The 26,185-nt window shown below is 43.8% G+C and overlaps 7 protein-coding genes across 7 annotated transcripts; 3 read left to right on the forward strand and 4 right to left on the reverse strand.

Annotated features, from left to right (window-relative positions):
* Positions 1-1,181: 1,181 nt before the first annotated feature.
* On the forward strand, positions 1,182-2,285 carry N7466_003573 (ankyrin; the record flags this gene model as incomplete). Its single annotated transcript, XM_057162970.1, has 1 exon — positions 1,182-2,285. One exon carries the CDS (start codon positions 1,182-1,184, stop codon positions 2,283-2,285), a length of 1,104 nt encoding a protein of 367 aa, XP_057024085.1.
* Positions 2,286-3,520: 1,235 nt separating this feature from the next.
* Positions 3,521-4,515, reverse strand: N7466_003574 (uncharacterized protein; the record flags this gene model as incomplete). Its single annotated transcript, XM_057162971.1, has 4 exons — positions 3,521-3,618; positions 4,083-4,236; positions 4,306-4,398; positions 4,459-4,515. 4 exons carry the CDS (start codon positions 4,513-4,515, stop codon positions 3,521-3,523), a joined length of 402 nt encoding a protein of 133 aa, XP_057024086.1.
* A 4,561-nt stretch (positions 4,516-9,076) lies between these two features.
* On the reverse strand, positions 9,077-9,427 carry N7466_003575 (uncharacterized protein; the record flags this gene model as incomplete). The annotated part of the gene is made up of 3 exons (XM_057162972.1): positions 9,077-9,193; positions 9,216-9,314; positions 9,365-9,427. The coding sequence occupies 3 exons, from the start codon at positions 9,425-9,427 to the stop codon at positions 9,077-9,079; spliced, it is 279 nt and encodes a 92-aa protein (XP_057024087.1).
* A 4,141-nt stretch (positions 9,428-13,568) lies between these two features.
* N7466_003576 (glycoside hydrolase family 18 protein) lies at positions 13,569-19,252 on the reverse strand (the record flags this gene model as incomplete). The annotated part of the gene is made up of 8 exons (XM_057162973.1): positions 13,569-13,711; positions 13,768-14,020; positions 14,118-14,284; positions 14,346-14,771; positions 14,826-18,032; positions 18,111-18,584; positions 18,652-19,074; positions 19,117-19,252. Coding segments are annotated over 8 exons (5,229 nt in total), but the record flags the coding sequence as incomplete, so codon positions are not given.
* A 1,922-nt stretch (positions 19,253-21,174) lies between these two features.
* N7466_003577 (uncharacterized protein) lies at positions 21,175-22,146 on the reverse strand (the record flags this gene model as incomplete). The annotated part of the gene is made up of 3 exons (XM_057162974.1): positions 21,175-21,891; positions 21,960-22,052; positions 22,105-22,146. The coding sequence occupies 3 exons, from the start codon at positions 22,144-22,146 to the stop codon at positions 21,175-21,177; spliced, it is 852 nt and encodes a 283-aa protein (XP_057024089.1).
* Positions 22,147-22,874: 728 nt separating this feature from the next.
* On the forward strand, positions 22,875-23,750 carry N7466_003578 (uncharacterized protein; the record flags this gene model as incomplete). The annotated part of the gene is made up of 1 exon (XM_057162975.1): positions 22,875-23,750. One exon carries the CDS (start codon positions 22,875-22,877, stop codon positions 23,748-23,750), a length of 876 nt encoding a protein of 291 aa, XP_057024090.1.
* A 532-nt stretch (positions 23,751-24,282) lies between these two features.
* On the forward strand, positions 24,283-25,901 carry N7466_003579 (LysM peptidoglycan-binding domain-containing protein; the record flags this gene model as incomplete). The annotated part of the gene is made up of 6 exons (XM_057162976.1): positions 24,283-24,490; positions 24,603-24,734; positions 24,799-24,989; positions 25,046-25,312; positions 25,361-25,618; positions 25,869-25,901. 6 exons carry the CDS (start codon positions 24,283-24,285, stop codon positions 25,899-25,901), a joined length of 1,089 nt encoding a protein of 362 aa, XP_057024091.1.
* Positions 25,902-26,185: the final 284 nt, after the last annotated feature.

Genomic DNA, 26,185 nt, shown 5'->3' on the forward strand with positions numbered 1-26,185 from the left:
CATTGTAGGTAGCACGCTGCGTCTCCCTATACTGGCATATTATATATATAGGGATGTCCTCTGAAGCCACCCCCCTTATTCCATTGGCACATGCAGGGTTTTCTGCAACCATGTTTATTTGCAAGGTCTCATCACTGTAGATCTTAAAATAAAATTTCGAGGAAAAAATATTACGAATTTTGGCAGCAATATTAATATTGCCATGCCTACATGATATCAATGGTTTTAATTGGTACGTCTACGGCTTATCCGAGCCACCGGACTTAGGTTTTCCCTTGAGAGTCTTGGCGACTAAACTTTTCGCCCTCCGCATTTCCTGTATACGTGCATTCAAGTTCTCTGGCACCATTATCACCTATGAAACTTGTTTGGTCATGTGACCTTACTCTCAATCCATCTCCTGTAGATAGCTTGTTCTCTTCCTTCTCTTCTTCTTCTTCCTTCCTTCCTTGCAGCACACAATACCATTGCATTGCGTTCTTGCCCTCCTTCCTTCATAGACTCGTTTATCGTGTCTCTTCAAAACTTTCTCTATTTTCCCGCTTTAGACTCTTGTTTATCACATTTTTTCCCGAATCACTATGGCTTACGCCATGTTCCGTCAAATTGACCCATGGTTCGAAGATGATACGAAGCCCACGTTCTAAGACAAGGATGGGATCCCAGTTTATGAGGATAGCCAAGGGGGGCTTTTCTATCATATTGTCTTACAAAACGACGTTTCAGCCCTACAACTTTACCAAGAGAGCCCCCAAACAAAGATCTTCTGGGAATTTTACGAAGATCCGTCTGGACATCCCTTATTTGTTGCTGCTCGCCACGGTAGCTTCGATGCAATCCGTGCGATGCTTGAAATTTACTTGGCAGATCCAACGTATACTGAGCCACTTGACAAGTATCTGGAACAAATTTCTTTCAGTCCAATCAATGTGGCATGTGCCGGTGCACAGCGAGAGCTTCTCTTGTGGTTAATACACCATGCTCTGCCGACAGCCAACTTGCATGACCGGGATAGGCATGGGGAAACACCGCTATTTAGCGCGGCGAATGGCTTCAAAGGAGAAGTTGATGATATAAACCTTACCGGAGATACCAGTAAGCATGAAGAATTTATCTCCTTTCTTCTCGACCAGGGGTGTTCAGTTCGTGATTCGAATATCTTCGTCAAGCAAGACTTCAAAATGGACGCCCAAATAGAAAAGACAGTTCTTGGTGCTGCCATTCGCTATGCGAGCCACAAGATGGTATCGCGTCTTATTTCCGAAGGTGCTGATGTCCATGCCCAGCAGATCTGGCGGGATCCCACGCCAAGGGATCACCCGCCGATAGATCGCTCTGATCATATTGAAGAAGGGGGAAAAGTCACAGCCCTACATATTGCGAGCATGTTTTGGAATCTAGAGGGCATCCATGCCCTACTAGATCACTCTGGCGACAAAACTGTGGCAGAGATGCTCTCCAGTACGGATGATCATGGCCGAATTCCTCTGCACTGGGCGTTACAAGGCACTCGGGATGAACCCCTTTTTAGTTCAAACGAGAATGAAGAATACAAGTCTCCGCCTCGTAAGATGGATGCTGTACGCCTCCTTCTCGGCGCAAACCCCGACACAATCAGCGCTGAGGACAGATACGGTGCGACAGTATTCAACTATGCCGTCAAATCCGATTCGGCATTACCAGGTATATTGGCCGTTTTGAAGATTCTTTTAGAAGCAAAGCCACCTGCTCTGAATGCTCGTGATCTGATAGGCGCGACGGCTCTCCAGGATACAATGGTCCATCACTCTCGACGACATGGAAATGTTCTCGACCCGCAATTTGCAGAGTTGATAGGTACATTGCTTGACAATGGAGCCGATGCCCATCTAGGTATTCACAAATTGTGTGATGGGATCTGGTTGGATTCTATCAGCACTGTGATGATTGACCATCTGCTAAAGCAGACTGATATTAATGAAACTGATGCCGACGGTTGTACAGCGATGCACTATCTCGTCAGGCATATGGACCAGATCGATGCTACTCGCTATCTCATCAGCCGAGGAGCGGGTGTTACTGTGAAAAATCACAAGGGAGATACGCCTCTTCACGATGTGATGAAAGGTACAATGATCCGAAAGCGGGATGAGAATGGAAACTGGTTGCAACCACTAGACGCCCCAATCCAAGTGCGAAATGAGTTGATTCAAATGTTGATAGATGCTGGAGGCTCGATGGATGCTCCGAATGGCGCTGGGCAGACACCGACCCAACTGTTTGAAAAACTCGAGCAAAGACGGTAGATGGCGGCCTAGCGCTGTTTACCACGTCGGGCTTGAGTGGACGGGGCTATGAAGGAGCCACAAATAAACGGCAATTCGCTTCTTGAGATGCCATGATTAGAGAAAATGCGTCAACGGGTCTACACCGATTGATTAGTAATATTTTCTAAATTTATCAGAAGTCTTGAACAAGTTCTATCTATCCATTGCCGATTTCATCTGTAATGACGCTGGTGACAAAGCCTGGTGGATACACACTAGGCTTTGGGGATCGTAGCTTATCTAAATCCAGTATGTATTCATTAGACAGAGAGATGTATCACGCGATGGCACTGAGTAGCTCAGTGAGTCTGAGCCTGGACTAAAATTTACTGAAATTTAATCAATAAGCCTGACTCTGAGCACCCCTCATAAAAGCGGCAGGAGCTCAGATAGGAACCTTGGAAAACTCAGGAAAAACCCTACATTAGACATACATGAGTATTGAATAGCTAGATGACTAAAAACGACCAGTTAACTCTCAGGACGTGTAATAAGAGAGAGAGTTCAAGATAAGGAATCAGTAAATATGCATATTTAGCTTCGAAACGGATGATGATGCTAATTACGTGTGACGCGTGTGAACATGGCAATAAACATTTGAAGCAGAACCTTTAACTCTAATGCATTCCGGGAAGCACAGCTCCTTGAGCAATCTTTTCTCAGCCCGCTCATAAGGTGCCTTCAAAAGAAGATCTCGATCTTTCAAATAGGCCGTGTAAAGTGGTTTCGGATTTTCTTGCTTTCAGCCTCCCATACCTGACATCCTACTTCCCCCCAGATTTCAAGTTGCCGCTATATATTCTCCCGCGGCCAGACCTTCTGCTTGGTCCGAATATATTTCAACATATGTGCTTGCACCCACGGCAACTTGAGCTTGCGTATCAAATAAGCAATGATAATCGTCGGCGAGCATGACTGTCACCCCGAGGATTTTGGAAAGTAGCCAGTCATAAGGTCTCTCTATAGGTAGAGAAGATTGGGTGAAGAAAAGAGTTGGTAGGCGAATTAGTTCAATTCCCGTAGGCCCAATTTCCAGAATAAGCCATACCATATTTTTCAAACAGCATAGCACTTGAGTTTCAAATGTCATCAGTACTAATAAGAACCACGAGCTTCTGAGATAAAAACCCAATATCCTTCGCTAGGACCAGATTTAAATTGATAAGAACCATGAAGGAATGGCCAAGGGGCAATTAAAGCTTCCTTAATCGCAGTCACAGTTCCGCGTCGTCATCATCAGGCAGCTGGAATCCCTTTGTTGCCTCATCCATCTCGGCCCTCTGTTTTTCTAATTCCAGGCTAAAGGCGGCAACTGGGATACCGGAGCAAATAGCTGATTGAAGTTCCTAAGGTACAGGTAAATATATTTTGCGGTAATAAAGCCGCACCGAGGCCTAAAGCACTAGATTCAAAACAACATACCACTTGTTGACCAGTAAGTTGCTCCAAGATCCCTACAATAGGTCTTTCATCCCACCTAAACACAAGGGCCGCCTCCATCAGGTTCGCTTCTGGGCCAGCAAGATATATATATGGATTGTAAAAAACCGGCGTGTCCCCCATCTCGTTGGACCAAGAGATTTCTGTTGGATCTATTGCACGTTTATCGCTTTTTCTGTAGGCCTTCCGGGAATAGATGACGACTGGTAGCGATGTCGATTTATCGGAATATTTCTGAGATAACATTATCTCTCCTAGATCAGGCATTAATCAATCATAAGCACAGAGCCAGGAAAAAAATAGAAAGGTAGTGCGGTGGGAACAGAGAGAACATACTATACCAATTGACTGCATTTTCGATACTTGCCAGGTTAGCCATATCAACCATAATAATAGCGGCATCGATATCATGGATCCATTTGGCCCTATCCTGAGCAGTGCTATGGGATCCAGAGATATCCCAGATATCAAACATGAATTCACCAAGATTCTATGGCAAATTCATATTAGAGCGGGCCTAAATTTGGATAGTACTTTTAATTAAGAAAATGAAACATACAGTTGGAAACAAGCACTGGCGACACTTGTAGCCGATTGTGGGGATATAATGAGGCGATTCCTCGCCATCAATATGTCGAGATACCCAGCTTGTCTTAGGATATCGTCAGCGATCTTGCAGCATTCTTGCTATAGCCAACCAAATGATTCTTACCTTTCCAACACGTGCATCGCCCACAAGTGCTAGTTTGATCTCTCTCTTCAGCTCCATCGCTTTTCGGCGTTCGCAATGATGCAACGGCTAAAGTTAAAGGCAGGCTTTATGTAGAAAAATGGCGCGGGTGCATTATAGGGAGAGTGGGGGTAAATAATAAGGATTTCCGAGGGACCGAGGGTGGGCGACCGCCGACCGAATGCTTGAAATAAATCCTCCAAAGTCCAAAGCTGTGTTAGTATGGTCCCTCGGGGCCCGGGCAGTGAGTGAGTGGGGGCGAGTCTTGGAAACTTGTTATCAGGCCGAGATCCACAAAAGTGGTAAGAGTACTAGGGACTTTAGGGGCCATCGAGGAAATTTGAAAATATGAAATTTTCCAGCGCCGCCTAACACACCGCCTCTCCAAACAATCAGGGCCCTCATATGGTATCACTATCGACGTGATACCTCTCGCCGCGCTAGTGAAACCGCTGTCCTCACATCATCAATACACCAAGTTTCTATACAACAATGGTTAGACTCCGACTCTAGAGGAACATAATGCCCAGTGCGATCCAGAAAAGGACGATCAAGACATATTTGGTAAGTTTTTCTTTTTCTTCTTCTATTTTTATTTCACTCTCAGTCTCAAATCGCACGGATCTTGGCCACGAGGGGTAATGATATAGTATGGGAAACGCCCAGGCTAGGCAAAGCATTCGTTTGATTCTGCCCTGGGCATCTTACATTCGGGCAATTTATTAATTATCATCCTACCTGTGACGAGGCGAGCAAGAAAACAAGGTAATTGTTTTAAGGTCTTAACTGCATGGAAAACACAGATAGAGGGGAAAATGAAAATGGAAAAGAGAAAGAGACAGGGGGAAGTCAACCCTTAAGTACCTAAGTATGTTAAGATTTGACGAGTCACGACAGGAACTAAGCTTAAACCTAACCCTAACCTTCTCAGCCGAACAAAGGAAACCTCTGAGAAAACCTTCTTAGAAAACAGCAACTGTCCAGTGCCAACTCGTGGCGACTGACACGATGTGTGACACTACCATGGCCAAGAGTTCATACCTTGGCCGGTCTTCCTCGACCAACCCTCTTGTTTCCTATTAGTCCTAGTATTGACTTATCTCTCCTGTCCTATCTACCTCTCATCATTATCATCATCCGCTTATCTCTCGTCCCCTGAAGGCTGAGTATGTTCATCTACCCCGCAGTTCACACCATCAGTCTCCTGTTTGACCAGATAAGACGCTCATACCCGACTCAGGGAATAAAAACCGTATCATCGTTTTGAGTCACTGTCACCACGCCTTCCACTCAACCTGTCTCACATCCTGGTTTGAATACCGGCATTATAAACGTCCCATCTGTCAAGCGTCATACTCGCCTTCGGACTCGGGAGTCGGTATAACTTATCAAGGTATCACGAACTTTGTTCCCGATAAACATTATATACATTTGTCTATATGTCTGCCACTAGCTTCAAAGGTGCTAATTTTACTACTTAATTGCTATGTACTGGGTTGACTATATACTCGCATGTGGAATTTAGTCTAATTTTGTAGCTATAACCTTGAAACAGGCTTAGAATTGATTATACAGGCACTAATAAAATGAGCCGTGGACTCGGCTTGTTCCCATGTACGATAAATTATAATCAGATCCGATTTACGTAAACTTATTGCATTGGCCAGCAGAGAATGATTTGAATCGCAAAACTGATATAATCTACCGACTACGTAGCATGCTGCATCAGTCTTAAGCTCAAGTACATAATTTTAATAAGAAAGGGAATTTTCTACAGGCTCCCAAGCATCGACGTGATATTTAATTGGACTTTGTCCACAGGGCCATCTGCAGCGACCAAATAGTGCGTGGGAAGGACCAAGATCACCACATCCATGAAAAATTTCGGCAAAGCGCCCCAAGTATATCCTCGTGACTATATTAAAAGACTAAGTAAATTCGACAAAGACATCCTCAATCTCGCTTGATCTGCTGCGCGTTCAATTAAGATCGTGTTATCCTATCTTTGCAAGGCAACATAACGGCTCTCTTCACTCGATCTCCTCACTTGAAGCTAGTAGATTCATGGAAATCGGCCCGGAGGAATGAATGACCAATTGGGGTGCGTGAAATTGGGGTCCATCACACTGATCATAAGTTTAACCTGCTTCTTAAATTCTTAATCCCCTCGATTGTGTCTGATATAATGATTATCTTATAGTCTAGATCTTACTAAGATCTAGATCTCTTAATATCAATCACCTAAACTTTTTAGGGGATAGTATACTACTTCTACTGGCGGGAATAACGGCCATCCGGAAAATAGAGAATATGACATAATCAAATTTTAAATTGGCAGAATTTCAAATTTCAAATTTAAATTACAAACAAATCTACCCCAAACTGGGATACCCAAATTTTACCCCACTTAATCCTACCGCTTCCTCATATTCTCTTTGTATATACTCCTCCACCATCTCAATCGCTCGTATCAAGCGCGCCCTATTTATGCTCCCATTCCCATTCCAAATATTCGCTCGAGATATTTTAATCCGACGGACAATCGCTGGCCATTCTTCCAGTGGAATACCCATTCCTGGAGGTGGAAATAGCTCCCAATCATGATCAAGCCCAAGACCCCTTCTTGAGCTTGAGCCTGAGCCTGAGCCTGAAGCTTCTCCTATAGTAGAAGCTTGTACAGGTGATGATCGGTATTCACATGAAGTTGAAGACTCCCCAGGCGTCACAAATTGTATAGTACGTGCTGTTGCCCGAGGTGTTGGTAGCTGTCCTTCTTTTTGAGGTGTTTGGGGAGCTTTTCCTTTTCCTTTATCCGCAGCATCATCAGCTATTAGCTAGATCACTTTATCCTGGTGCATTTTTAGCCATTCATCGTCAAAATATTTGCCTGTTGTCCGATCTCTGTACCGGCTAATCCTCGTATAAACTGCATTTTCAGACTGCTGTTCAGTATCCTTTTTTCTAGCCTGAGCCTGTTACCGGGCTTGTTTTCTTTTAAGAGGGCTAGAAGATAAACCCCTATATGTACTCTGAATAGGGGTTGTAGAGACTGTAGGAGTTTCCAAAGAAAGATCAATAGGTAGTATCATATAGTGTGAGAAACTAGAGTCTTCTGAATCTGGCTCTGACCCTTGATCTTCTTCTGATCTGATATTAACCCCTTATACTGTGGTAGAGGAATCTGAATCTTATGGAACAGTTTGTTGCTGTTGTTGTGTTTGTAGTTGAGTTTGAGTTTAAGTTTAAGTTTTAGTTGGTTGTCCGAAACGTCTTGCTAGTACAACTCTTAATATAATATTTCTCAAGTTCCCTTTATTGCTTATAATATTAAGTGGAAATGCTGGGGCCTAAGGACTAGATTGGTAGGAGGTATGTGGTATATAGAAGCTAGGAGGAATAAGCTATTGATGGAAACAGCTTCTATATAGTGACCGGAAGTGAGCATCCTCTCTCCTAAATCGAATATTAGTATAATATCATAGTACTAAACAAGCGCTTAATATATGTATGTTGCTTAAGTCTATCACACCAATGCCTAATAAGACTAGTTTCAGCCCCTCGACCAGGCTTAAATTGGTATACTGCCTCTCGCCAGCTACCTGTGAGTACCTACTTCATAATGGTGTTGTGTCCATATCAGATCTCCTCTGGGTGTTTAGGCTTCCGATCAGGTATGTATGTTGCGCCTGAATACTCCTGTCTGATATGCCGACGTAAAGCATCTTATTTCTTAAAGACTTGCCTATACATTATTATACCGTGTAATATGATATCATATATCTTAGTATTCTCCTTACTAAGAGTAACTTGTAGGTGAGGTGGGGCATATGGATAAAGAACTATATCGAAGTTTGTATTACTAAAATCTTTTGTTAGGAAATCGTAATTTGGCCTATCAGCTACTAGTAATATGTAGTATACTGCTGGATGCTAGCTAGGGTTATAATTAGGGATCGGTCCTGTATAGCTTAAGCTTAGTATATATATTACTTATGTGTTAAAGAAAGGTTCTTACTATGGGTATATCCCTAACCTGGGTAAGGATTTTGAGAAGTTATGACTTTAGCTTGTTCAAATACTGTAAGCTGAACACCCAAACCATCTTATATAGCAAGTTGGGATATTTTGATGATTGATAGAAAAAGTAGAGGGAAAGGATATCTAGAGAGGATAGATAGAGAGGAACTCTTAGTAGTGAGTAATGCTGATATATATATCTTGATGTCTGCCTTAGGTATATATCTAAATGTATATGATTAGATGATTTATCCTTTTTTTTTTTTATATCTATATATATCATTATTAGATATTCTGAGTTTGTCTCTAAGGATATTTTTAATTTATTTTCTAAGTTTTTATTAAAAAAAGAAAGAAAAAAAAAGATACTGGAAAAAAATAAAGGAAAAAATAAATAGGGAACCAAAGAAAAACCAAAAGAAAAACTAAAAGAAAAACCAAAAGAAAAACCAAAAGAAAAACCAAAAAGGAATACACTAAGAAATAATATTTCCACTTCTTGTACGGCGAGGGGAAGGTTCAATAAGATCTTCAGCAAGTTCAGTCTGCTCAGTCTGATTCCGAGTCCGCTTTAAACCTCGAGTTATAGGCTGTGGTTGTTCTTGAGAACGTGGCTGTCGGCGAGGTTGAGGCTGTGCTTGTCGGCGAGGTTGAGGCTTTGCTTGTCGGCGAGGTTGAGGACGTGATTTTCGGCGGGACACTTGGCTTTGTGTAGTAGATACTTGGCTTTGTGTGGCTTCCTGTGCTTCCTGAGCTTCAATAGTGGTTTCAGCCACTTGGGATTGTAAGGATTGATCCTGTGATTGATCCTGCGATTGATCCTGCTTAAAAAGGTTAGATCAAGTTAACAAAGAATCTACTAAAGTCTTACCTGCGGAGTTTGTATTTGGGCTTCTTCCAACCTAGCCTCTAGCTGAGCTTTCTCAGCCTGCATTCTTTCAAACTCATCTCGGATATGTTCTGTTCCGGGAGGCCAAATAAACCCACTTGTAGCAAGCCGACCATCTCTGATTGCCCTTTCTCTTGCTGTAGGTACTAGGGGGCCTGCTGGTGTTGTTGACAAAGGAAAAAGAGGTGAAAGATCATCATCAAGAGAGCCAGGGAGTTCTGCAATATATGGAGTATGAGAATTAAGCTCTGGCTCCTTATCTTTAATCTCTGTCTCAATCTCTGTCTCAATCTCTGTCCCAATCTCTGTCTCAACCCTCTTATCACTTCTATCCACTTCCAATACCTTATGTTGAACAATGATCACAAAAACGTTATATTTATCCTTTAGCTTAGTAAAGCCAAATTCAAGAAGATCAGCAAGTTTGCACTCATTATCCTTTGAATTCGAGATAAATAAGGGCTTTTTGGGATTTCCCTGAACTCCAATTGTAAGTTGTAGTTTATCGGTCGGCTTGTAATGTTTATATAGGAAGTCGGCTGAGACTGCTGAAAAAAGATCCTTTTTAATAAAATCTTTAAAATTGTTGATTGTTCGACTTTGGAAGGAATGGAAGGTAGTTGCTAGAATTCAAATATCAAATATTAGGCTCTGCTCTTTGATTAATAGCTGAGAGGTATATACTAAGTTCCCTTAGGCTCTTCCGACTGTCTAAAAAGAGTTTTTAAAGGTAGAAGGATAGAATAACCTAGAAATTATAAGGAGTGCCTGGTTGAATTAGCTGCTCTGCTTGTGTTATCCTATTCAAATGTTAAAAGGCTGAGGTAATACCTTAATAAGCTAGCCTAGATGTAGTCTTATAGATATACTCTTACTGAACACAGTTTATTAACCCAGGTTCAAAGCTTTCTCTAGTATTCTGTAAAGTAGAATGCTGGTTTGTTAACCTAGGTTAAAAGCTTTCTCTAGTATTCTATAAAGTAGAAAGCTTATTATAATCATTATACCTATTATACTTATAAGGACTAGGAGGTAAATCCTAGTAGTTAGACTAGAATTGTTAAGATATGGTCTAGCTTCTTGGATTTGATATAGTGCTCTATAAGTTTAATCTTTCTAGTATAGTTAGATCAATACTATTGTTAAAGCTTAATATTTTAAAGTATAAGATAAATAAGGAGGGATAAATAAGAGAGAAAGAATAAATAAGAAAGAGGAAATAAGAAGGAAGAGAGAAAAAGAGTACCTTATATTTCTAGCTAGATGATTTTAAAATATCTCTCTTTTCTAATAATAAATGCTGTTTCTAACTTTCCCTAGATAGTATTATATGATATTTTTAAGTCTTTGTCTTATATACCTAGTATATACTAGGTATATGGGGACCTAGGTGTTAAGTTAAGGTCTCTTATAAATAGAGAACTCTGGCTCTTGTCTAGATTCATAATATAGATATATATAGTATTAAAGTTCTAGATATTCCTTATAATATAGCCTTAAAAGGCTATAAGAAGTAAATTCATAGTAAGGTGGCTGATCTAGGTTAAATTCTATCTCTTGTAACTATAGATGATACTATTTTAATATCTTATGTGGGAGATATTTATCTTGATCCTAATCCCTAATATTTTACTCTTAAAGCTTATAGATTTAGAGTGGGTTAATAGAGATTGTAAAATCCTATTTATTTTATGGAGGGTTATGGTAAAGTATCTATGGCTTTCTAAAATGTCTGTGAGTGTTCTTCTTTTGTGTTCAGATTAAATACTTATTCTAGGTATTAATATATAAGTTAATTGCTAATCTTATAATTGGTATATAGATTATAAGGAATATAACTTGATTAGGTATACTTGTATGAATATATTTATGATCTTCTTATAGTTTTTGGAAGTGATACTAAATATAGAGTTAGTTATGAAAAACTACTTGAGGTAAATTTGAATATTTTCTTATATAGTAGATAAAGGTGTAAGATTTTGAAAGCTGGGACTAAAAGGCTTCAATCCTCTGGTTATCCATACTTTATCTAAACTAGTAGTATTGGTTAAATTCTACTTTAGGATCATTTACTCAACAGAGAGTATAGTGTATATTACTGATTAATATTGTCTCTAATCCTAAATCTAATTGAATGATCTTAGGCTGGTAGTATTGAGTAGTAAGTATGGTAAGATACTAAGAGATAACACTTGTTGCTATATAAGCACTATACCCAATATAGATCTAGATAATATATTAAGAGAAACTATTGATTATAGTATAGACCTTAATCCCAAAATTCACTAACTTTATATAGCTATTAGTATACTATATAAAGTTTGGACCTAGTGAGGTATATATCCCATATATATGTTAGAGGTTGTAGGTCCGGGTTTTTAGAGTATTAGGATATAGAGTATAATATATATCAAATATTTGTTTTATTAGGAAGTTATATCTATTTACTCGAAAATAAGTATATAATAGACTTCTCCTATATCCCTTAATTTTTCTAACTCTAATTTCATGGATAAGGATCTAGGTAATTTATACTGATTGTTGCTCTTGCTAAATAGGATAGTCTGTTTGATGAGGAATTCTAAGCTATATTCTGATCCTTCGAAGACTTCATCTAGAAATAGGTAGATTTGTTTGATCATAATAAAGAATATCTATAACCTTATTATCTGAAAGGCCAATCTCAAGGATAAGCTTTTTGATATAATCATAGAGAGTAGTGTTGTTGAAACTGATAGATTTTTGATAGGATCCCCATGCTTTTAAGTAGTTTCGAAGTGTGCGAGTTGTAGTTTTGATCTGGTAGGTAGTAAAAAGGAGATTACAGACTTCATCTTGTGTCATTCCTCGTTGTAAATAACATAGAATATCGTCTTTATGACTCTCAAGATCAATCTTCGATGGCATCATGAATAACTAGAAAGAGATAAAAAGGGGGTTGTACTTCGTTGGGATTGTAGTTGCACTTTGTTGGGATTTTAATTCGAAAATTACAAAACCTATACGTTTGGATAGGGCGGTGTGTTAGGCGGTAATGTCAAATTCTCTATTTTCCGGATGGCCGTTATTCCCGCCAGTATACTTCTTACTACTAAGATATATAGTGTGATTCGGCCAAGGGTGTATGGATTTCTATGTACTATGGGTCAAGAATAACTAAGTCTTTCGGGTCCGGCAGAACCCATCCGGGCGGTGGCGGGTACGTCCGGACACTCCCGTCTGTGACCGGGCAAGTCCGGGTGTAGCCTACTGGGGATAACATCCGTTATCATAATAGTAGATTCAAGCCTAGATACAAAGTAATCCTTAAGCTATTAGTTTCTCATCCACAATTAATAGTGAGCCAGCGCGACACTAAAGGCCACTCGCTCTTGTAGTATATAACTTTCACGTCGAACCAGATGCTGATCGTGCAGTTAGTATAGAGCTGTCTTGATTGAAGGCCCGGAAGCCTTGGGTTTTTCCCGTTAGGTCGGAACTGTCGGAATCACATGACCATGCGGATTCCACCGGCTGATTCCGGTTTCTCCTGATCCTGCCGTTCTTCACCGCCTGTTGTTCTTCCTTATAGATAGCAGGCTCTCTCTTCTCTTCTTCCTAGCTGAGAACACAATCAAGATTCCATATTCATTCCATTGCTTGTTTCCTTCGCTTCTGTTAGAAACACGAGAGCCGGGCTGGAGAGGGACGGCATGAAGCGACCAAGCCACGACCACCCACAGAGCCGGAAGTAGTTAAAGTGCGACTAGAATAGAAAAGGCCATACTACTATACTGAACCGCCAATGCCCTCTGCTGTTTGAGGTTATTAGGAAGATGCCGGGCGCGACGCGTCCCACGGCCGTGCGCGGGCCGATCGCAGAGTGACGAAGTCTTCACGCGTTCCGCCTTTCACCAACCTGAGTCTGGCGTGCCATGACATGCACGCCAGTTAGCCGAAAAATTTGAACACTCTGAATTTCGGACATAACTCATGTAAAATGTTTAAATGGTTGATTGATTGGCAATGCTCAGTCCACCAGTGTATGTCCCTCTATCTAGTCTTTGTAAATCACTGGCAACCATTGCCCTTCCGTCACTGAACCTGGAGTTATAGCGACTATTTCGGCATCTTTCTTGATCTCAATGCCTGTTGTCCTTTGGTCAGCACACATGAATTTCAGCCCATTAGCTGGAACAAACATACTTTGGATATTCCATCCGTCAAATTGGCCAATAATGTCACCATCATCGGCTTGATCCCCGTTCTCTCGCTTGGAGTTGGTGTGACCCGTAGTCGATCCAGTAAATACAACGGTACATTCAACCCAGGATTGAATATTCCCGTACACTGACCAAAATGTTAACAAACTGTTTTGCAGGGTCTGGGAGAGTTGCCAGACTTACCGAGGTCTTGTTTGTATCCGCTCAGGCAGTATCCATTATTTCCAGTCCTCTCGTATCGAGTCGTCTGGTCAAAGGTGTTGACTGCACAGGCAACCTGAGTGGCATCAGTCCCGCTTTGGATTTTTCCTGGCGCGGAGTATGATGACAATGACTGCACGCCCCAGGCCGCGCCATCTGTAGGGCCTGATGGAGAGGCGAGGGAAAGGGTGAAGTTTCGTTTATGGTTATAACCCCCGTGGCCATTGTTGTATTGCTGGTGGAATGGGTTAGAAACGGGAAAAGAGATAAGAAAATCCAAAAATCATCCGCATGTGGAAAATTCCTGGTTCCAAGAGGGAAACTGAACTCACGGCTTTCGTGATTCCGGCGGCTTGCGGAATGTATGAATCGTAATGTGCCAGGCCTTGCCACGCAGCACTAAGACTCGTCCACCCCGGATTGGCATCTCCGCTTCCCCAAGTCTGCCAGTTGGCGTCACCGGTGGCATTGATATTGGCTTTTATACCGGACAGCAGAGCTATAGATTTGTTGAATTAGTTCAAGTGATATGACGAAGACTCATGTTGGACAATACTCACTATGGCATTTCCCTTGGAGAGTCTGCTGATATACCGGTACACATTCAACGCCTTGTGGGGTTGGGTTGGTAGGTAGCGTTGGGAAGAAGTTCCCTCCTTCTTCGGAAGAGGCCATTGGAAATTCATCACAGCTCACGACCTCGGTGGAAGATGGCACATTGATACCACTGGTGATGACTGTATTCTCAATACTGCAGTAGCCAGTATTCCACCCTTGTCCACTTGACTTTGTCAGTGTGGGACATGCAGCCCTGCGTCGCTTGTCTGAGCGGGTTTTTTGAGAATCCCATGTGAGTGTGATTCCTGTACTGATAGCGAGGCCACGATTGTTGAAGAAGTTATTCACATTGGTACAGATTCCAGGAATGATCTTCGAGTTCCCATTGGTGTCGACGACTTGCCTATCAGGGAAAAAAAGGCAGTTATCTAAAGAATATGGCCCGTTAGTAAGAGCTTGAAAGAGGTCCACGGATCACTTACACCGTAATTCAGGTAAGATCCAAGAGCACAGTGGCAGGTTATTGGGATTGCTACCACCCGGGGTGACACAGTTATTCGCGGGGCAAGTGACTGCGCTTGCAGGGCTGAAACTGGGGTCGTCATCATCCGAGTCGACATCCATCATGTCAACATCGCTGTCGTCATCGCGCTTGCGAACAATACCTGCGCTGTTGGTCTTGTTGATGTATTGAGGTGCCGATCCCCAAAGTAAGTCACGGCTGCTGTCAAATGCTATCAGGCGACCCACACCCCGACTTTGAGATGGCTGGGTCACCGCATCGCCTCCTTCGAAGATAGGAGACTCGTCTAGGGGAAGGTCTCTTTTGGCTGAAATACTTGTTGAGGTTGAGCCGAGATCTCCGTTCTCGTAGAGCGTGATTGATCTCGGACTGCTGAACAGAGCCCGAGTCGACATGTACCATTCGTAGAATGGAATCGTGGCATGTCCACCGTATCCCAAGTTATACAAGAGATAGATACCATAGGTGTATGTATATCCAGCACTTACAGAAGTGGAATCGCCTGAGACTTCAGCTGTCGCGCCAGCGTGGAATCTCAATGTGGTATTCACAAAGCCAACCATCTGGGCATCGACAAGCGTAACGCCCCCGAGAAGCGATGAACCACCAATGGTGATACCGATGTTAGCCTCTGGTGTGACCAGAACGTCTAGATCGGCACTGGCCTCAACAGACGCTTGGAATGAGGGTTCCAGGCCAGATGCGACAGGCTCAGGATCACCAACAAGGTCATTGATTTTACTGTAATCCGTGCTGTCGTCACCCTGGGGCCAGTAGACCTCCGATTTCTCAAAAGTATACTTCGCACCAACGGACATCTTGCCGCTCAATTGTACAACGCCACGAATCTGTCCATAGATATCAAGGGTAGGGCCGACAGCTGCTATTCCCTTGATCGCAAGTCCAGGGTAGGAAAGAGTTGGGATTAACTGCTTTCTCTCGGATTTGTAATCCATGCGAGCGACACCTTCAACAGTAAGGCCCAGATACACACTTGGTTGCATGCCAAAGTATGCATAGGTACCATCCAACGATGGAGGAACCAAAGTACCCGAAAGATAATAGGCGTATGTACTTTCCATGGCGATTTCAGAGTCAAGATAGACGTTCAGCTTAGCATTTGCCTTCGGGCACCCTGTAGAGGCACTGAAAAGGAGCAGACTGCTCTTCCAAAGCTGGGACAAATAGCCAACACTGCTGCTCTCAACAGTATTCATCTTTTTGAGCCAATTCTTGAAACTACCGAACCATCTCTTTTGGATAGCATGTGGATCTTGGTCACTGGGATGTTCAAATGAGGTATTGGAGTTCATCACAGCTTCCTGTCGCTTGCGAAGAGCCTCATGCGAAGTTTTGGCCCAATCAACCTTTCCACGCCATTCATGGTACGACATGTGCTCGTCACGAACTGAAGTGGTTGAGCGCTTCTTTCGACGAGTGGCAGGAGTGTCTGTAACATCTTCCCAGTAGTCGAGTAAGTTGGTGTAGTCCACACGCATGTTGATAGCTCCGGAGTCTCGTTTAATCGCCTGGAAGTTGTAATCAATCTTGATCTTGTAAACAGGATTGTTATTATCCTGCGCAACTCGCTTGTTCAAGTGATGACCAGGCAAACTGTATGAGCTATGGGCCGGCTCTATAGATACGAGACGTGCAAATGGTCCTTCACCAATGTGCTCTGGTAGGCGAATGATTGTGTCTTCAGCCCCATCGATGAATACGTTTTCACATTTTGCGGAGCCAGTAGGCAACTTGCAAAAGACGTAGTGTGTTTCTTCGGAGTGCTCGAAGTTTGTAACCAGACGAGTGCGATTGGTGGTGAATAGGGAGCGTTTGACGTTTGGAACTTCCTCACTCTGACGAGCGAATTCGTAGGTCGATGCAAATGAACTGTCAATGGAACCAGCAGGGCCATCAAGCATAACAAATCCATATGGGTCGTCCCCATCGTCGTCGCCAGGAGAGCTCTGTTTATCGTTGTTCCCATAGTTGTCCACATAAGCCCATTCCACATCGTCTCCAGTGGCTTCGTAGTAGTCCTCCCACAGATACTTAGGATCAACTGGCCATTTCTCACTGTTTGCCTGCGGGGGGCTACAGCAGTATGGCCAATTGGGGTCCTCGCCAGCCGGAGGGGTGTATGGAGTGCACTCATTCACCGAGGACAAGCCGTTGCCATAGTGGGGCTGGCTGGGATCAAGAGCAGTGGTATATTTCAACTTGGTAGAGTCGCATTTTTGCGGATAGCATAAGTATTCTGCAGTGTGAGGAAGGTCCTCAAATGACCAAGAGCAATTGGATGGTACATCTTCGCTTGGACAACAATATGCCTGGGCGTAAAGAATCATTAAGTCACCATCTTCGTCCGAAGAGCACAAGCTTCCAGTTCCATCATCGAACCGGGTGGTCATATAAGTGCTCCCGCTCGGGCAGCTCGGGTTGTCCTCGACAGAGGCAAGCTTCTGACATGAAGTCCACGTGCATTGATTGATAGCCTGAGCACCATCGCAACACAACGCGCGGTCTCCTTGATAACATGGCTCCTCGCCGGTAGCGTCAACATATGAATCAATATTGAGCTGAAACTGGTCGCTTCCACACTTTCCGTTGCATCCAACTTCACTGCGAATTGGGGCGCCAGTCCATTCGCAGTTCTTTGGCATAGCGTCTGTCGGACAGCAGATATGACGATACTTGCCAGTGTCACAAGTCTCACCAATCCAATATGAGAGTGCCTGGTGGGGTGCATGTGCAGTCGCGACCGAAGAGAAACCAGTGCCGCACACATACTGCGCGTCGTTTTGATGGGAAGTGCCATCTGTGCATTCTTCAGTGACATAACAGTTTTGACCGGTGTATGCGGCTAGTTGATCCGTCAATTCTTCCTTCTGTTTGGTCGACAGGTCGCCTCCTTCCATAAGCGAGCCAGCTAGCGCATCCTCACCGAGGAGTCCAGCAAGAGCTCTGTGCATTCCGTCATCCTGATCAAGTGCCCAGATCATTACTCCAGAAATGCACTTCCCTGTCAGGTATCGCATCTTATCCTGCCATGACTGCGCATCGTCGTAGGAGATCCACTGATTCCCGTTGTAAACATTATATTTGACTGTCGAAACAGGGTCATAGTATGTTTGAACGTCACTGGAACTATTACTCGATTCAATCTCTGAATCGCGTTATGAGAATTAGCAGTTGAACATCGAATTTTTGTTGAGATCAAAGGAGCGAGGAAACTCAGACTCACCTGAATAATATAGGATGCCCGCAGACTGTGAGCAGGGACCAGCATCTCCCACCGCAGAGAACTCGCAGTCTGCTGTGTGGCAGGCGCTATCGCTCATCCTGAAGCTTCGACCATAGAAGCCCATGCCCATAACCACCTTCTTGGGGTCGATATTATTACGCCACAGTAAATCCATTCCTATATCGATCTCCGTAAGGTTGGTATGCCCTCGCAGGTAAGAGCCGGTATACTTATTGCCTTGGTCCCACATGCCGTGCAGATCGTAGCTCATCATGTTGAAGAACGAGACATACTTTTGCATAGACTGAAGATCGAAATTTTGCATGTACCAGTAGCTTGATGGGAGGGTGCAAGTGATTTCCCAGCCGGGATTCACAGCATCGAAAGCTTCTCTCATTTCAGCGAGTAACGTGACAAAATTGTCTGTATCGCTGGCATCACCACCACGATCCGTCGCTGCTGGATATTCCCAATCTGAAGAAGACATTCTTGTTAAAACCACTGAATACTCAAAGAGAAGGTATAATTATGGGAAACTCACCTATTTCAACACCGTCTAGTCCATACTTTTGCAAGTACAGAATAAGAGAGTCAATGAATGTTTGTCGATTCTCATATGAGCCTGCCATTGTAGAGAAATAGGTTGCTGACGGTGGATCATTGAAGTTCCAGCCACCGATGGCAACGTTTACTCGCAAGCCAGCATAGGTGGTTTTGAGACGAGTGACTCGGGCTACAATATCGCCGTATTCATCAACCATTTTCCAATCGTCTCCAAATTGGACAAATGCTAGATTAATGTGAGTAAGAGCCCCAGCAGGGATACTCTCTGGCTGCAATGTGTCGCATGGCCGACTAAATTGAAAAAGTTCGTAGTAGGCAACCACCCTTTCAAGGGAGCTGCTATTGCTGGAGCTCGTACACGATGGTTCACTATAGGTTGGAGAGGAGAATGCATTAGTTGCTGATCTGGTGGTCAATCATGCATGTGAGATTGATCACTTACTCGACAGGATCACAGCCGCTCTGGCATCCAGTGCCACAGAAATCACTTGTTGAGCCGCAGAAGCCAAATGGACTGCAACAGACACCCAGAGGGCAACTGGTGAGGTTTCCACCATCGCCACATTGCGCCTTTGCATTGCAGTTATTCAGACATCCATCTTTGCAATAGGAATCTCCAAATCCACAGCTGAGATGAAAGATTAGTCTAATTGCTCATGTGCTCATTGTTTGAATAAAATCTGGGCAGGTGGGTGTATACAAACTTACCTTCCAAATTTACTACAGCATCCTTCCAAGCAGGGGCTTAACTCCGAGCAAGTAGCGCCTTGTTGTGCTTGCACAAATGTAACGAACGAAACAAGAAACAAAAAGAGTGTGTATAGTTTTAAGGACCGCATCATGCCAACGTCCTACTGCGTGGTGAAGGCACTAGGACTAGGCGAATCGTAGAATTCAGGGCCTCAAGTAGCAAAACTAACGAGAGGAACCACACACTACGTCCGTAAAGCGAATGGCCATGCGAAGGCTTTATGTAAAAATAACGATGAATACATTTTTCTTCCATAACTCTTGTGATTTCTTAATTCGAGTCCGGTACGCCCTCGGTTGCAGTGTTGGGGCCACAAATAACTAGCGCCCAAATCGACCAACTACTCCGTAAGGCTTTGTTACGATACGTATTGCCTCTAAAGAATACTCTAGCCTTGAAGGGAAAAGGCCGGTGGCACTGAAAAACTCGAGTCCCTTTTTGTAGCTATGTTTGTATTTTTCCACATTGAGTTTCTTGTCGTTTTCCCCCTACTCTTTCCTTCGGTACCTGCATGTGAGGGCCTAGTAGGATAACCTTGGAATCAAACATTTGGAAGCAAAAACAAATTTTAGAACGATGGTTCTGGATAGTATCGCAGTGATATTTGATCCGAAGGGCGCTGCTTGTTCAACCTTTGAAGTTTCAATAACACAACGGTTGAGAATCGGAGACACCGGTACCGGGTTCTGCGGCAGCCCTGCCCAGGTGGAGGGTTCTACAGGTGCAGGACAGAAGAATTCGAAGCCCCACGAAGGCCCACTTACTATATACAGTATGTATTTCTGCCGATATAAACTACATCAATTTGACGTAACTGCTTAGAATACAACTTAATACAGGAGTCCCAAAATTCGAGCCATGATTCCTATGCCCTACTTGATGGTAAATCCCGTGAGAGGTGACAACTCTATATATAACTGTTGTAATTTATATGGTAATTTAACAGCTTCTAACCAATATTACTGGCCTTGTAATTTAAATAGTTAATTATGGGCCCTTTCGTGGGGCTTCGAATTCTTCTGTCCTGACCCTGTATTCCAAGGATCGAGGGGGGTTAGATCGAAGTGATAGACCCACCTGAACCCTGCAAAGGGCGGCTAGCCATATTAGGCCTAGTACCTGTCGCAAACATTTTGGGCGCCACCGTAGTGCGAAAGTTTGTCCCCACTTCCAACATTTGAAAGTTTCCTGCAAAATGGGACTCCGGGCATTTCCAAAATTTGGAAGCTTGAACACCTGCAGATGCATCGATCCGCAATGTAGTGCCTACTGGCAGCCTGCATACATACAAGTTAAGATATAATTTTGATGTCTTCAAACTTGAATGGTTCAAGCCCTGGAGTTGAGCCGCCTTTAAACAAGGGGACTTCCATTTCGATCTGAATGCTGTCTTAACCTCTGCAGGTGCGCCTAGCACTGAACAGGATCGGTAGAAACGTCCAACTAAAACCTTGGGAGGATTCGGTACCAGCTCTAGGTTTAGCGCAACATTTGGAGAAGAGAATTTCAGTAAATTTCCGGGAGCCCTCGGAGAAGTCGTCCTATGTAGCGTAGATGCAGGTCCCAAGTGCGATTGTTTGCTCCACTCAGAGTAGCGTGGTTTTGGAAGACTGACAGGATCGCGATAGGGCAAAGTGCTGGGATCCACAGCCATGGAAATGCTCGGTCAGATACTCGATTGATTAAATTAAATGAAGCTGAAATTAGTTCCAAAGTTTTATTGGGGCGGATCTATCGATGGGAAATGGGCTACTCGGAGGTTTCGTCTTTCGAGTTCTCCTCGCCGTATGGGGGTCCTAAGGGTGCACCCTCTTCATAGGATTCACAGATCTCAGCATTCTCCCAGCATGCTCGGTCTCTGAGAATATAATCGAAAAGGCCAGTCTCGTCAACTGCCTTATCGAGCTCTTGGCGATAGTAACGTATTCCTCGTCCACACTCGTCGTACCATACCACTAGAACCTTCCCAGCGTTCCGATCCTTGGAGTTTGAGGCTAGAGTCGTCGCATCAACAATATAGATACGCCCGGCAGATAACCGCCAAAGATACTCTGAATAAAAAGTCATCCACGGCATTGCATCCTCCGGATCACTGTCTTCCTCTTCATCGAACTTCTCTGCCTCAATTCCTTCTTGTAGAGCCTCAGCAACATCATCTTCGTATTCTTCAGCTAGGCAAGTATTTCGAAGTAGTTGTGGGGTACGAAGGAAAATCTTTTCCCAATTGTTGTCAAAGTTATACAAAGCCGGGTCATTGTAGATTGGGGGTAGATCACCGAAGTTGAATTCAAGTTCACTTTGAATTTTAGTCCAAGCTTCCTCAGATTCAGGCTTATAGCAGGTACGCAGCCAGTAAGGTTTAAAATCAGTGACCGGTAGACGTTCAGTTGGTAGGCGAATACGATTCAGTAGCTCTTGGCTATGTGTCGGAAGATCACCCAGTCCAATTTGCTGGTGGTAATATGGCTATTCAGATACGGTGATAGGTCAGTTTTCCTGGACTAACCAGGGCCCAGGGGTGTAATTCCAATTACCTCGCGCTCACGGGTTCCGAGTGCCACCCATTTAGCGAAGATTTGTTCTCGTTGGGCATCAATAGATAACGGCGAGTCTTTTTGCCAGTGTTCCTTGAGATTTTGTTAGAAATAATGCGCACACAACTGATTGAGGGGGTTTTACCAAGAGAAACAAATCTGGCTGCGATATGTAAAAGTCCGTCATCTTGTCAAGTAGCCTCAGGCTCTCGAAGGATGATGGTGGAACAAGTGTTCGTAGGCTCACAACAGGTGTGGTAGGCTCAAAAAGGTCACGTGGGCCCTACCAAACCAAATCCGGGCGGTGTGCTGCTCTCTGGGAACGGGTGGAATGATTCGAGAAAATCTCGGCGGCACTTAAGATCAAATGCCCAGTTTATTCTTGGCAGGAGCTTGGTGGGGCCAAGCGATAAGAAGAAGCAACGCTAAGAAGCGAGATCATGTGGGGATGTCTTAGAAAGAGCCGAGAAGTTGCAAGCGAAGGGTGTTCTCCGTAAAGTAGTGAGTTCAGGGAAATGAAAAAAGGGACTCAGGGTCCAATCATTTGGCCTCAGGCTCGGCTTAGCGTGTTAAAGAGGGCTGCCCCACGGCCCCCACCCGTGACCTGGGACCCCTAAGACCCTAGTATAGTTTAGTATAGACTAGTATAGCCTGCTCCACCAAAGTTAGCCTCACCGTTAGACGGAATTTCTAGTCTCGTATTTTACGATCCGTATAGAATAAAAAACCATCGGATACATTTTGGGAATCTTCCATCCAGTGGCGATTTGTTCTCGTCGTTTCCATTACGAGATAATCGCCCAATGCCCTACCTTTTTTTGGAATTTCTTTTCATCTAGCCCTCTATTGATTCAAGAGTTTTCCTTTAATACTGAGTCCATGTTCAGTGCATTGATTTAGGATCAACTCAGGACTATGGATCTCACTTATTGGTCGTTCTCGACTCTGGGGCCGGCAGCGGTCATCCTAGGTCTGGCTGTTGAGACGACCGCTTATCAATTATTCAATGCGACTCCATCCGGCATTCCCACGACTTGCGGTGATGCATTGATGGCAAACATTACGTGTGATCAACTCTATCCAGTCTCTGCAATCTCAAATCAACAATACATCTGGAACAAAACGCTTGAATCGATTTGCGTGTCAGACTGCAAGGACTCCTTGTATGACTATCGCACCAATGTGGAGAGTGCTTGTGGAACCACAGTGTATGATTTCTCGGGAGTCAATCAAACTGTACAAAGTTTCTTGGATCCTCTGACATGGGCTTATAACGTTTCCTGTCTGACGAGTGGTGGTGAATACTGCTATTCAGACATCACCAAACGCAACACCACTATCGAGCCTTGTTCTGATTGCTTCTTGCAGTATGAGGCATCCATGCTAGGCTCGGTATATGGAAGACAGCGTGTCGATCCTGGATCTTTCTCCTCTCTCCTCTCTTCCTGCAATGTTCCAGCCTCAAGCTATCCCTATTCAACAACAACGAGTACCAGCACTTCGACTACTGCATCTGTTACTAGCTCAGCTGCCACAACGTGCACCGGGACCGCTTATACGGTTCAAGATGGTGATACCTGCAGCTCAATTGCGGCGGTCCATGACATTGCTACAGATAGGTTCATTACTGAAAACCATTTGGATGCAAATTGCACAACTCTAAGCGTTGGAAACAACGTCTGCCTAGGCGCAAGCTGTGACTTGTACCAAGTTGATATGGGCGACACCTGCAGCTCCATTCTTTCAAACCATACATTTTACATGAATCAGATTCTATCTTGGAACCCGTGAGTACAATCTCTATTTTGATTCAAGTCGGACATTGGATTGTTACTTGTCTCCAAGTGTTTAATGTTTACTCGTAATACTAAGGACCTTTGCAGAACGATCCACGCAAATTGCGACAATCTCGATACCATGGTAGGAAAGGATATTTGTGTTGGGTAAGAAGATTTAACCACATACCAGGACTTGACTGTGAAAGAAATGAGCGACTGATTTCCATGCTTCCAATCACAGACCCCCTGGCGGCGAGTGGGATGTTACCACAACTAACTTCACCACTTCTTGGAATGTGTAAGTTGCAGAAACAATTCAAAGTTTCCAAAAGATGATCTAATGGTCTGGTAGCACCTTTGTTCTGCCAACAACTTCCTTCACAACCATCCCTGCTCAAACTGGGGCACCGAATTATACCACAAGTTGGTTTGTCACCACAAGTACGCTCTCGAAATACACTGAGACTGCTACTGTCGCTGCTTCATCAGTTATCAGTGCCTATAACAATCTTCTCAAATATTGCCCACTTACTTTCAGCGACGTCATGTCTGGCTGGGACATAACCTCCCTGCCGGATGATTGCTATGACGGCCTGGTAAAATACTGCCAACCTTCTGCTAATGCGACAATGCCTGTTAGCACCAGATTTCCTGCTACATGCTCGCCAGCATACTATGACGCGACTTCCACCAGCGTAGTGGCCACTTCTACGCGAGTTACCCTACCGACGCAGTCTGGTATTGCGAAGAATTGTGAGTGTCTCATCTTTCACTCCGCACCCCTCTAGCCTCAGTGCTGTGGCTTAATATTTTTCCTTGAAGAATTCGCTTCCTATTTTAAGCCAATGACTAAAACCTTTTCCAGGCGATGCATACTATATGGTCAAAGGAAATGATACCTGCGCCAGTATTGTCAAAACATTCGGGAACTTCACTTTAACCCAGTTTTACACCTGGAATCCGGCCATCGGTACGGACTGCAAACACTTGGATGTTGGTACGAAAAGCCCTTTACTCCATAACCAATCTCCAGCAATAGTCTTTTACTCATACTGTTGTAGATGATGACGTCTGTGTCGGAGTCCCCGGTGCATCTACGCCAACATCCAGCGGCGCTACGAGCACTGCAACCAGCACCACCCCATCACCCTTAATGCCTGACACAGTTGCGGACTGTACGAAGTATTACTATGTTGTCGACGAAGACACCTGTGAATCAATTGAGAAAGCACACAATATTACAGCTGCTCAGGTATCTTCACCAGAACAAGCAAAATAGTGTATCTGCCTAAGCTAACATGGTGCTAGTTCTCCGAGTGGAATCCTTATGTCTCGAATGGGACCGACTGCCAACATCTCTGGTTGCATGAGTACATTTGTGTTGATGCTTCGGACTTCAGCAGAAGTACAGCAACGACCACCGTCACAACCAGCACCCAAACTTCTACAAGCACCAGTAGTGCACCCTCGCCTTTGATGCCTAGCACAGTTGCCGACTGCACCAAATATTACTACGTTGTCTCAGATGATACCTGTGAATCAATTGAAGCGGCCTGGGATATCACAGCTTCTCAGGTACGTAACAACGAAGATCTAGATTTATAAAAAGCTAACCCGATGAAGTTCTCCACATGGAATCCGTATGTCATGAATGGCACCGACTGCCAGCATCTCTGGCTAGATAACTATGTCTGCGTTGATGCTCCCGACCAAAGCGCTACAACCACTACATCAGCCACGACTACGACCCAGACTGCTTCAAGCACCACTCCCTCCCCGCTCATCCCCAGCACTGATGCTAACTGCGCCAAGTACCACTATGTGGTTGAGAACGAGGACTGTGAGTCCGTTGAATCGGACTATGGCATCACTGCGGCCCAGGTAAGCTTCCCAACACCCTTACTCTCAAACAGAGCGCAGAGACTAACTCATTAAGTTCAACGCATGGAATCCTTATGTCGGAAGCGACTGCGCGGGCCTTTGGCTACATTATTATGTTTGTGTGGGTGTTTAAAGGTGAAGCAGTCAATGATGCTACACTGAAAGCTACCCAGGTGATAATGTCTATCCCTTTTGACTTTCTTATATTATTTTATGGCAATATTACATTTCTTATGTTCTTTGATAATAGGCTTGGCAGTCTGTGTTGCCTGGTGGTATATGACCTACCTAGAAATATAATTTCATATCTCTTTTAAACATTTTTTCGGATGAAAATAGTTAATATATAGGGAATTAATTGATTGATTAATTAATTGATTTTATTTAACATTAAGAAGGTAAGAGTAATAACTCTTAAGCCTAATGGCTTGAACGGAGCGAAGCGGAGTGAGAGCCTATTTTTCTTACAGTACCAAAATTTGGGAGGGGGGGGTAGGCGTTTTCAGTTTTGCTTATCAGATCGGATTCTTATCAGAGGGCTCTGATTGGTTGAGATTTTTGATTTTA

Source organism: Penicillium verhagenii (genome assembly GCF_028828195.1).
Source record: "Penicillium verhagenii strain IBT 33310 chromosome Unknown utg000004l_segment0_segment0, whole genome shotgun sequence".
NCBI lineage: Eukaryota > Fungi > Ascomycota > Eurotiomycetes > Eurotiales > Aspergillaceae > Penicillium > Penicillium verhagenii.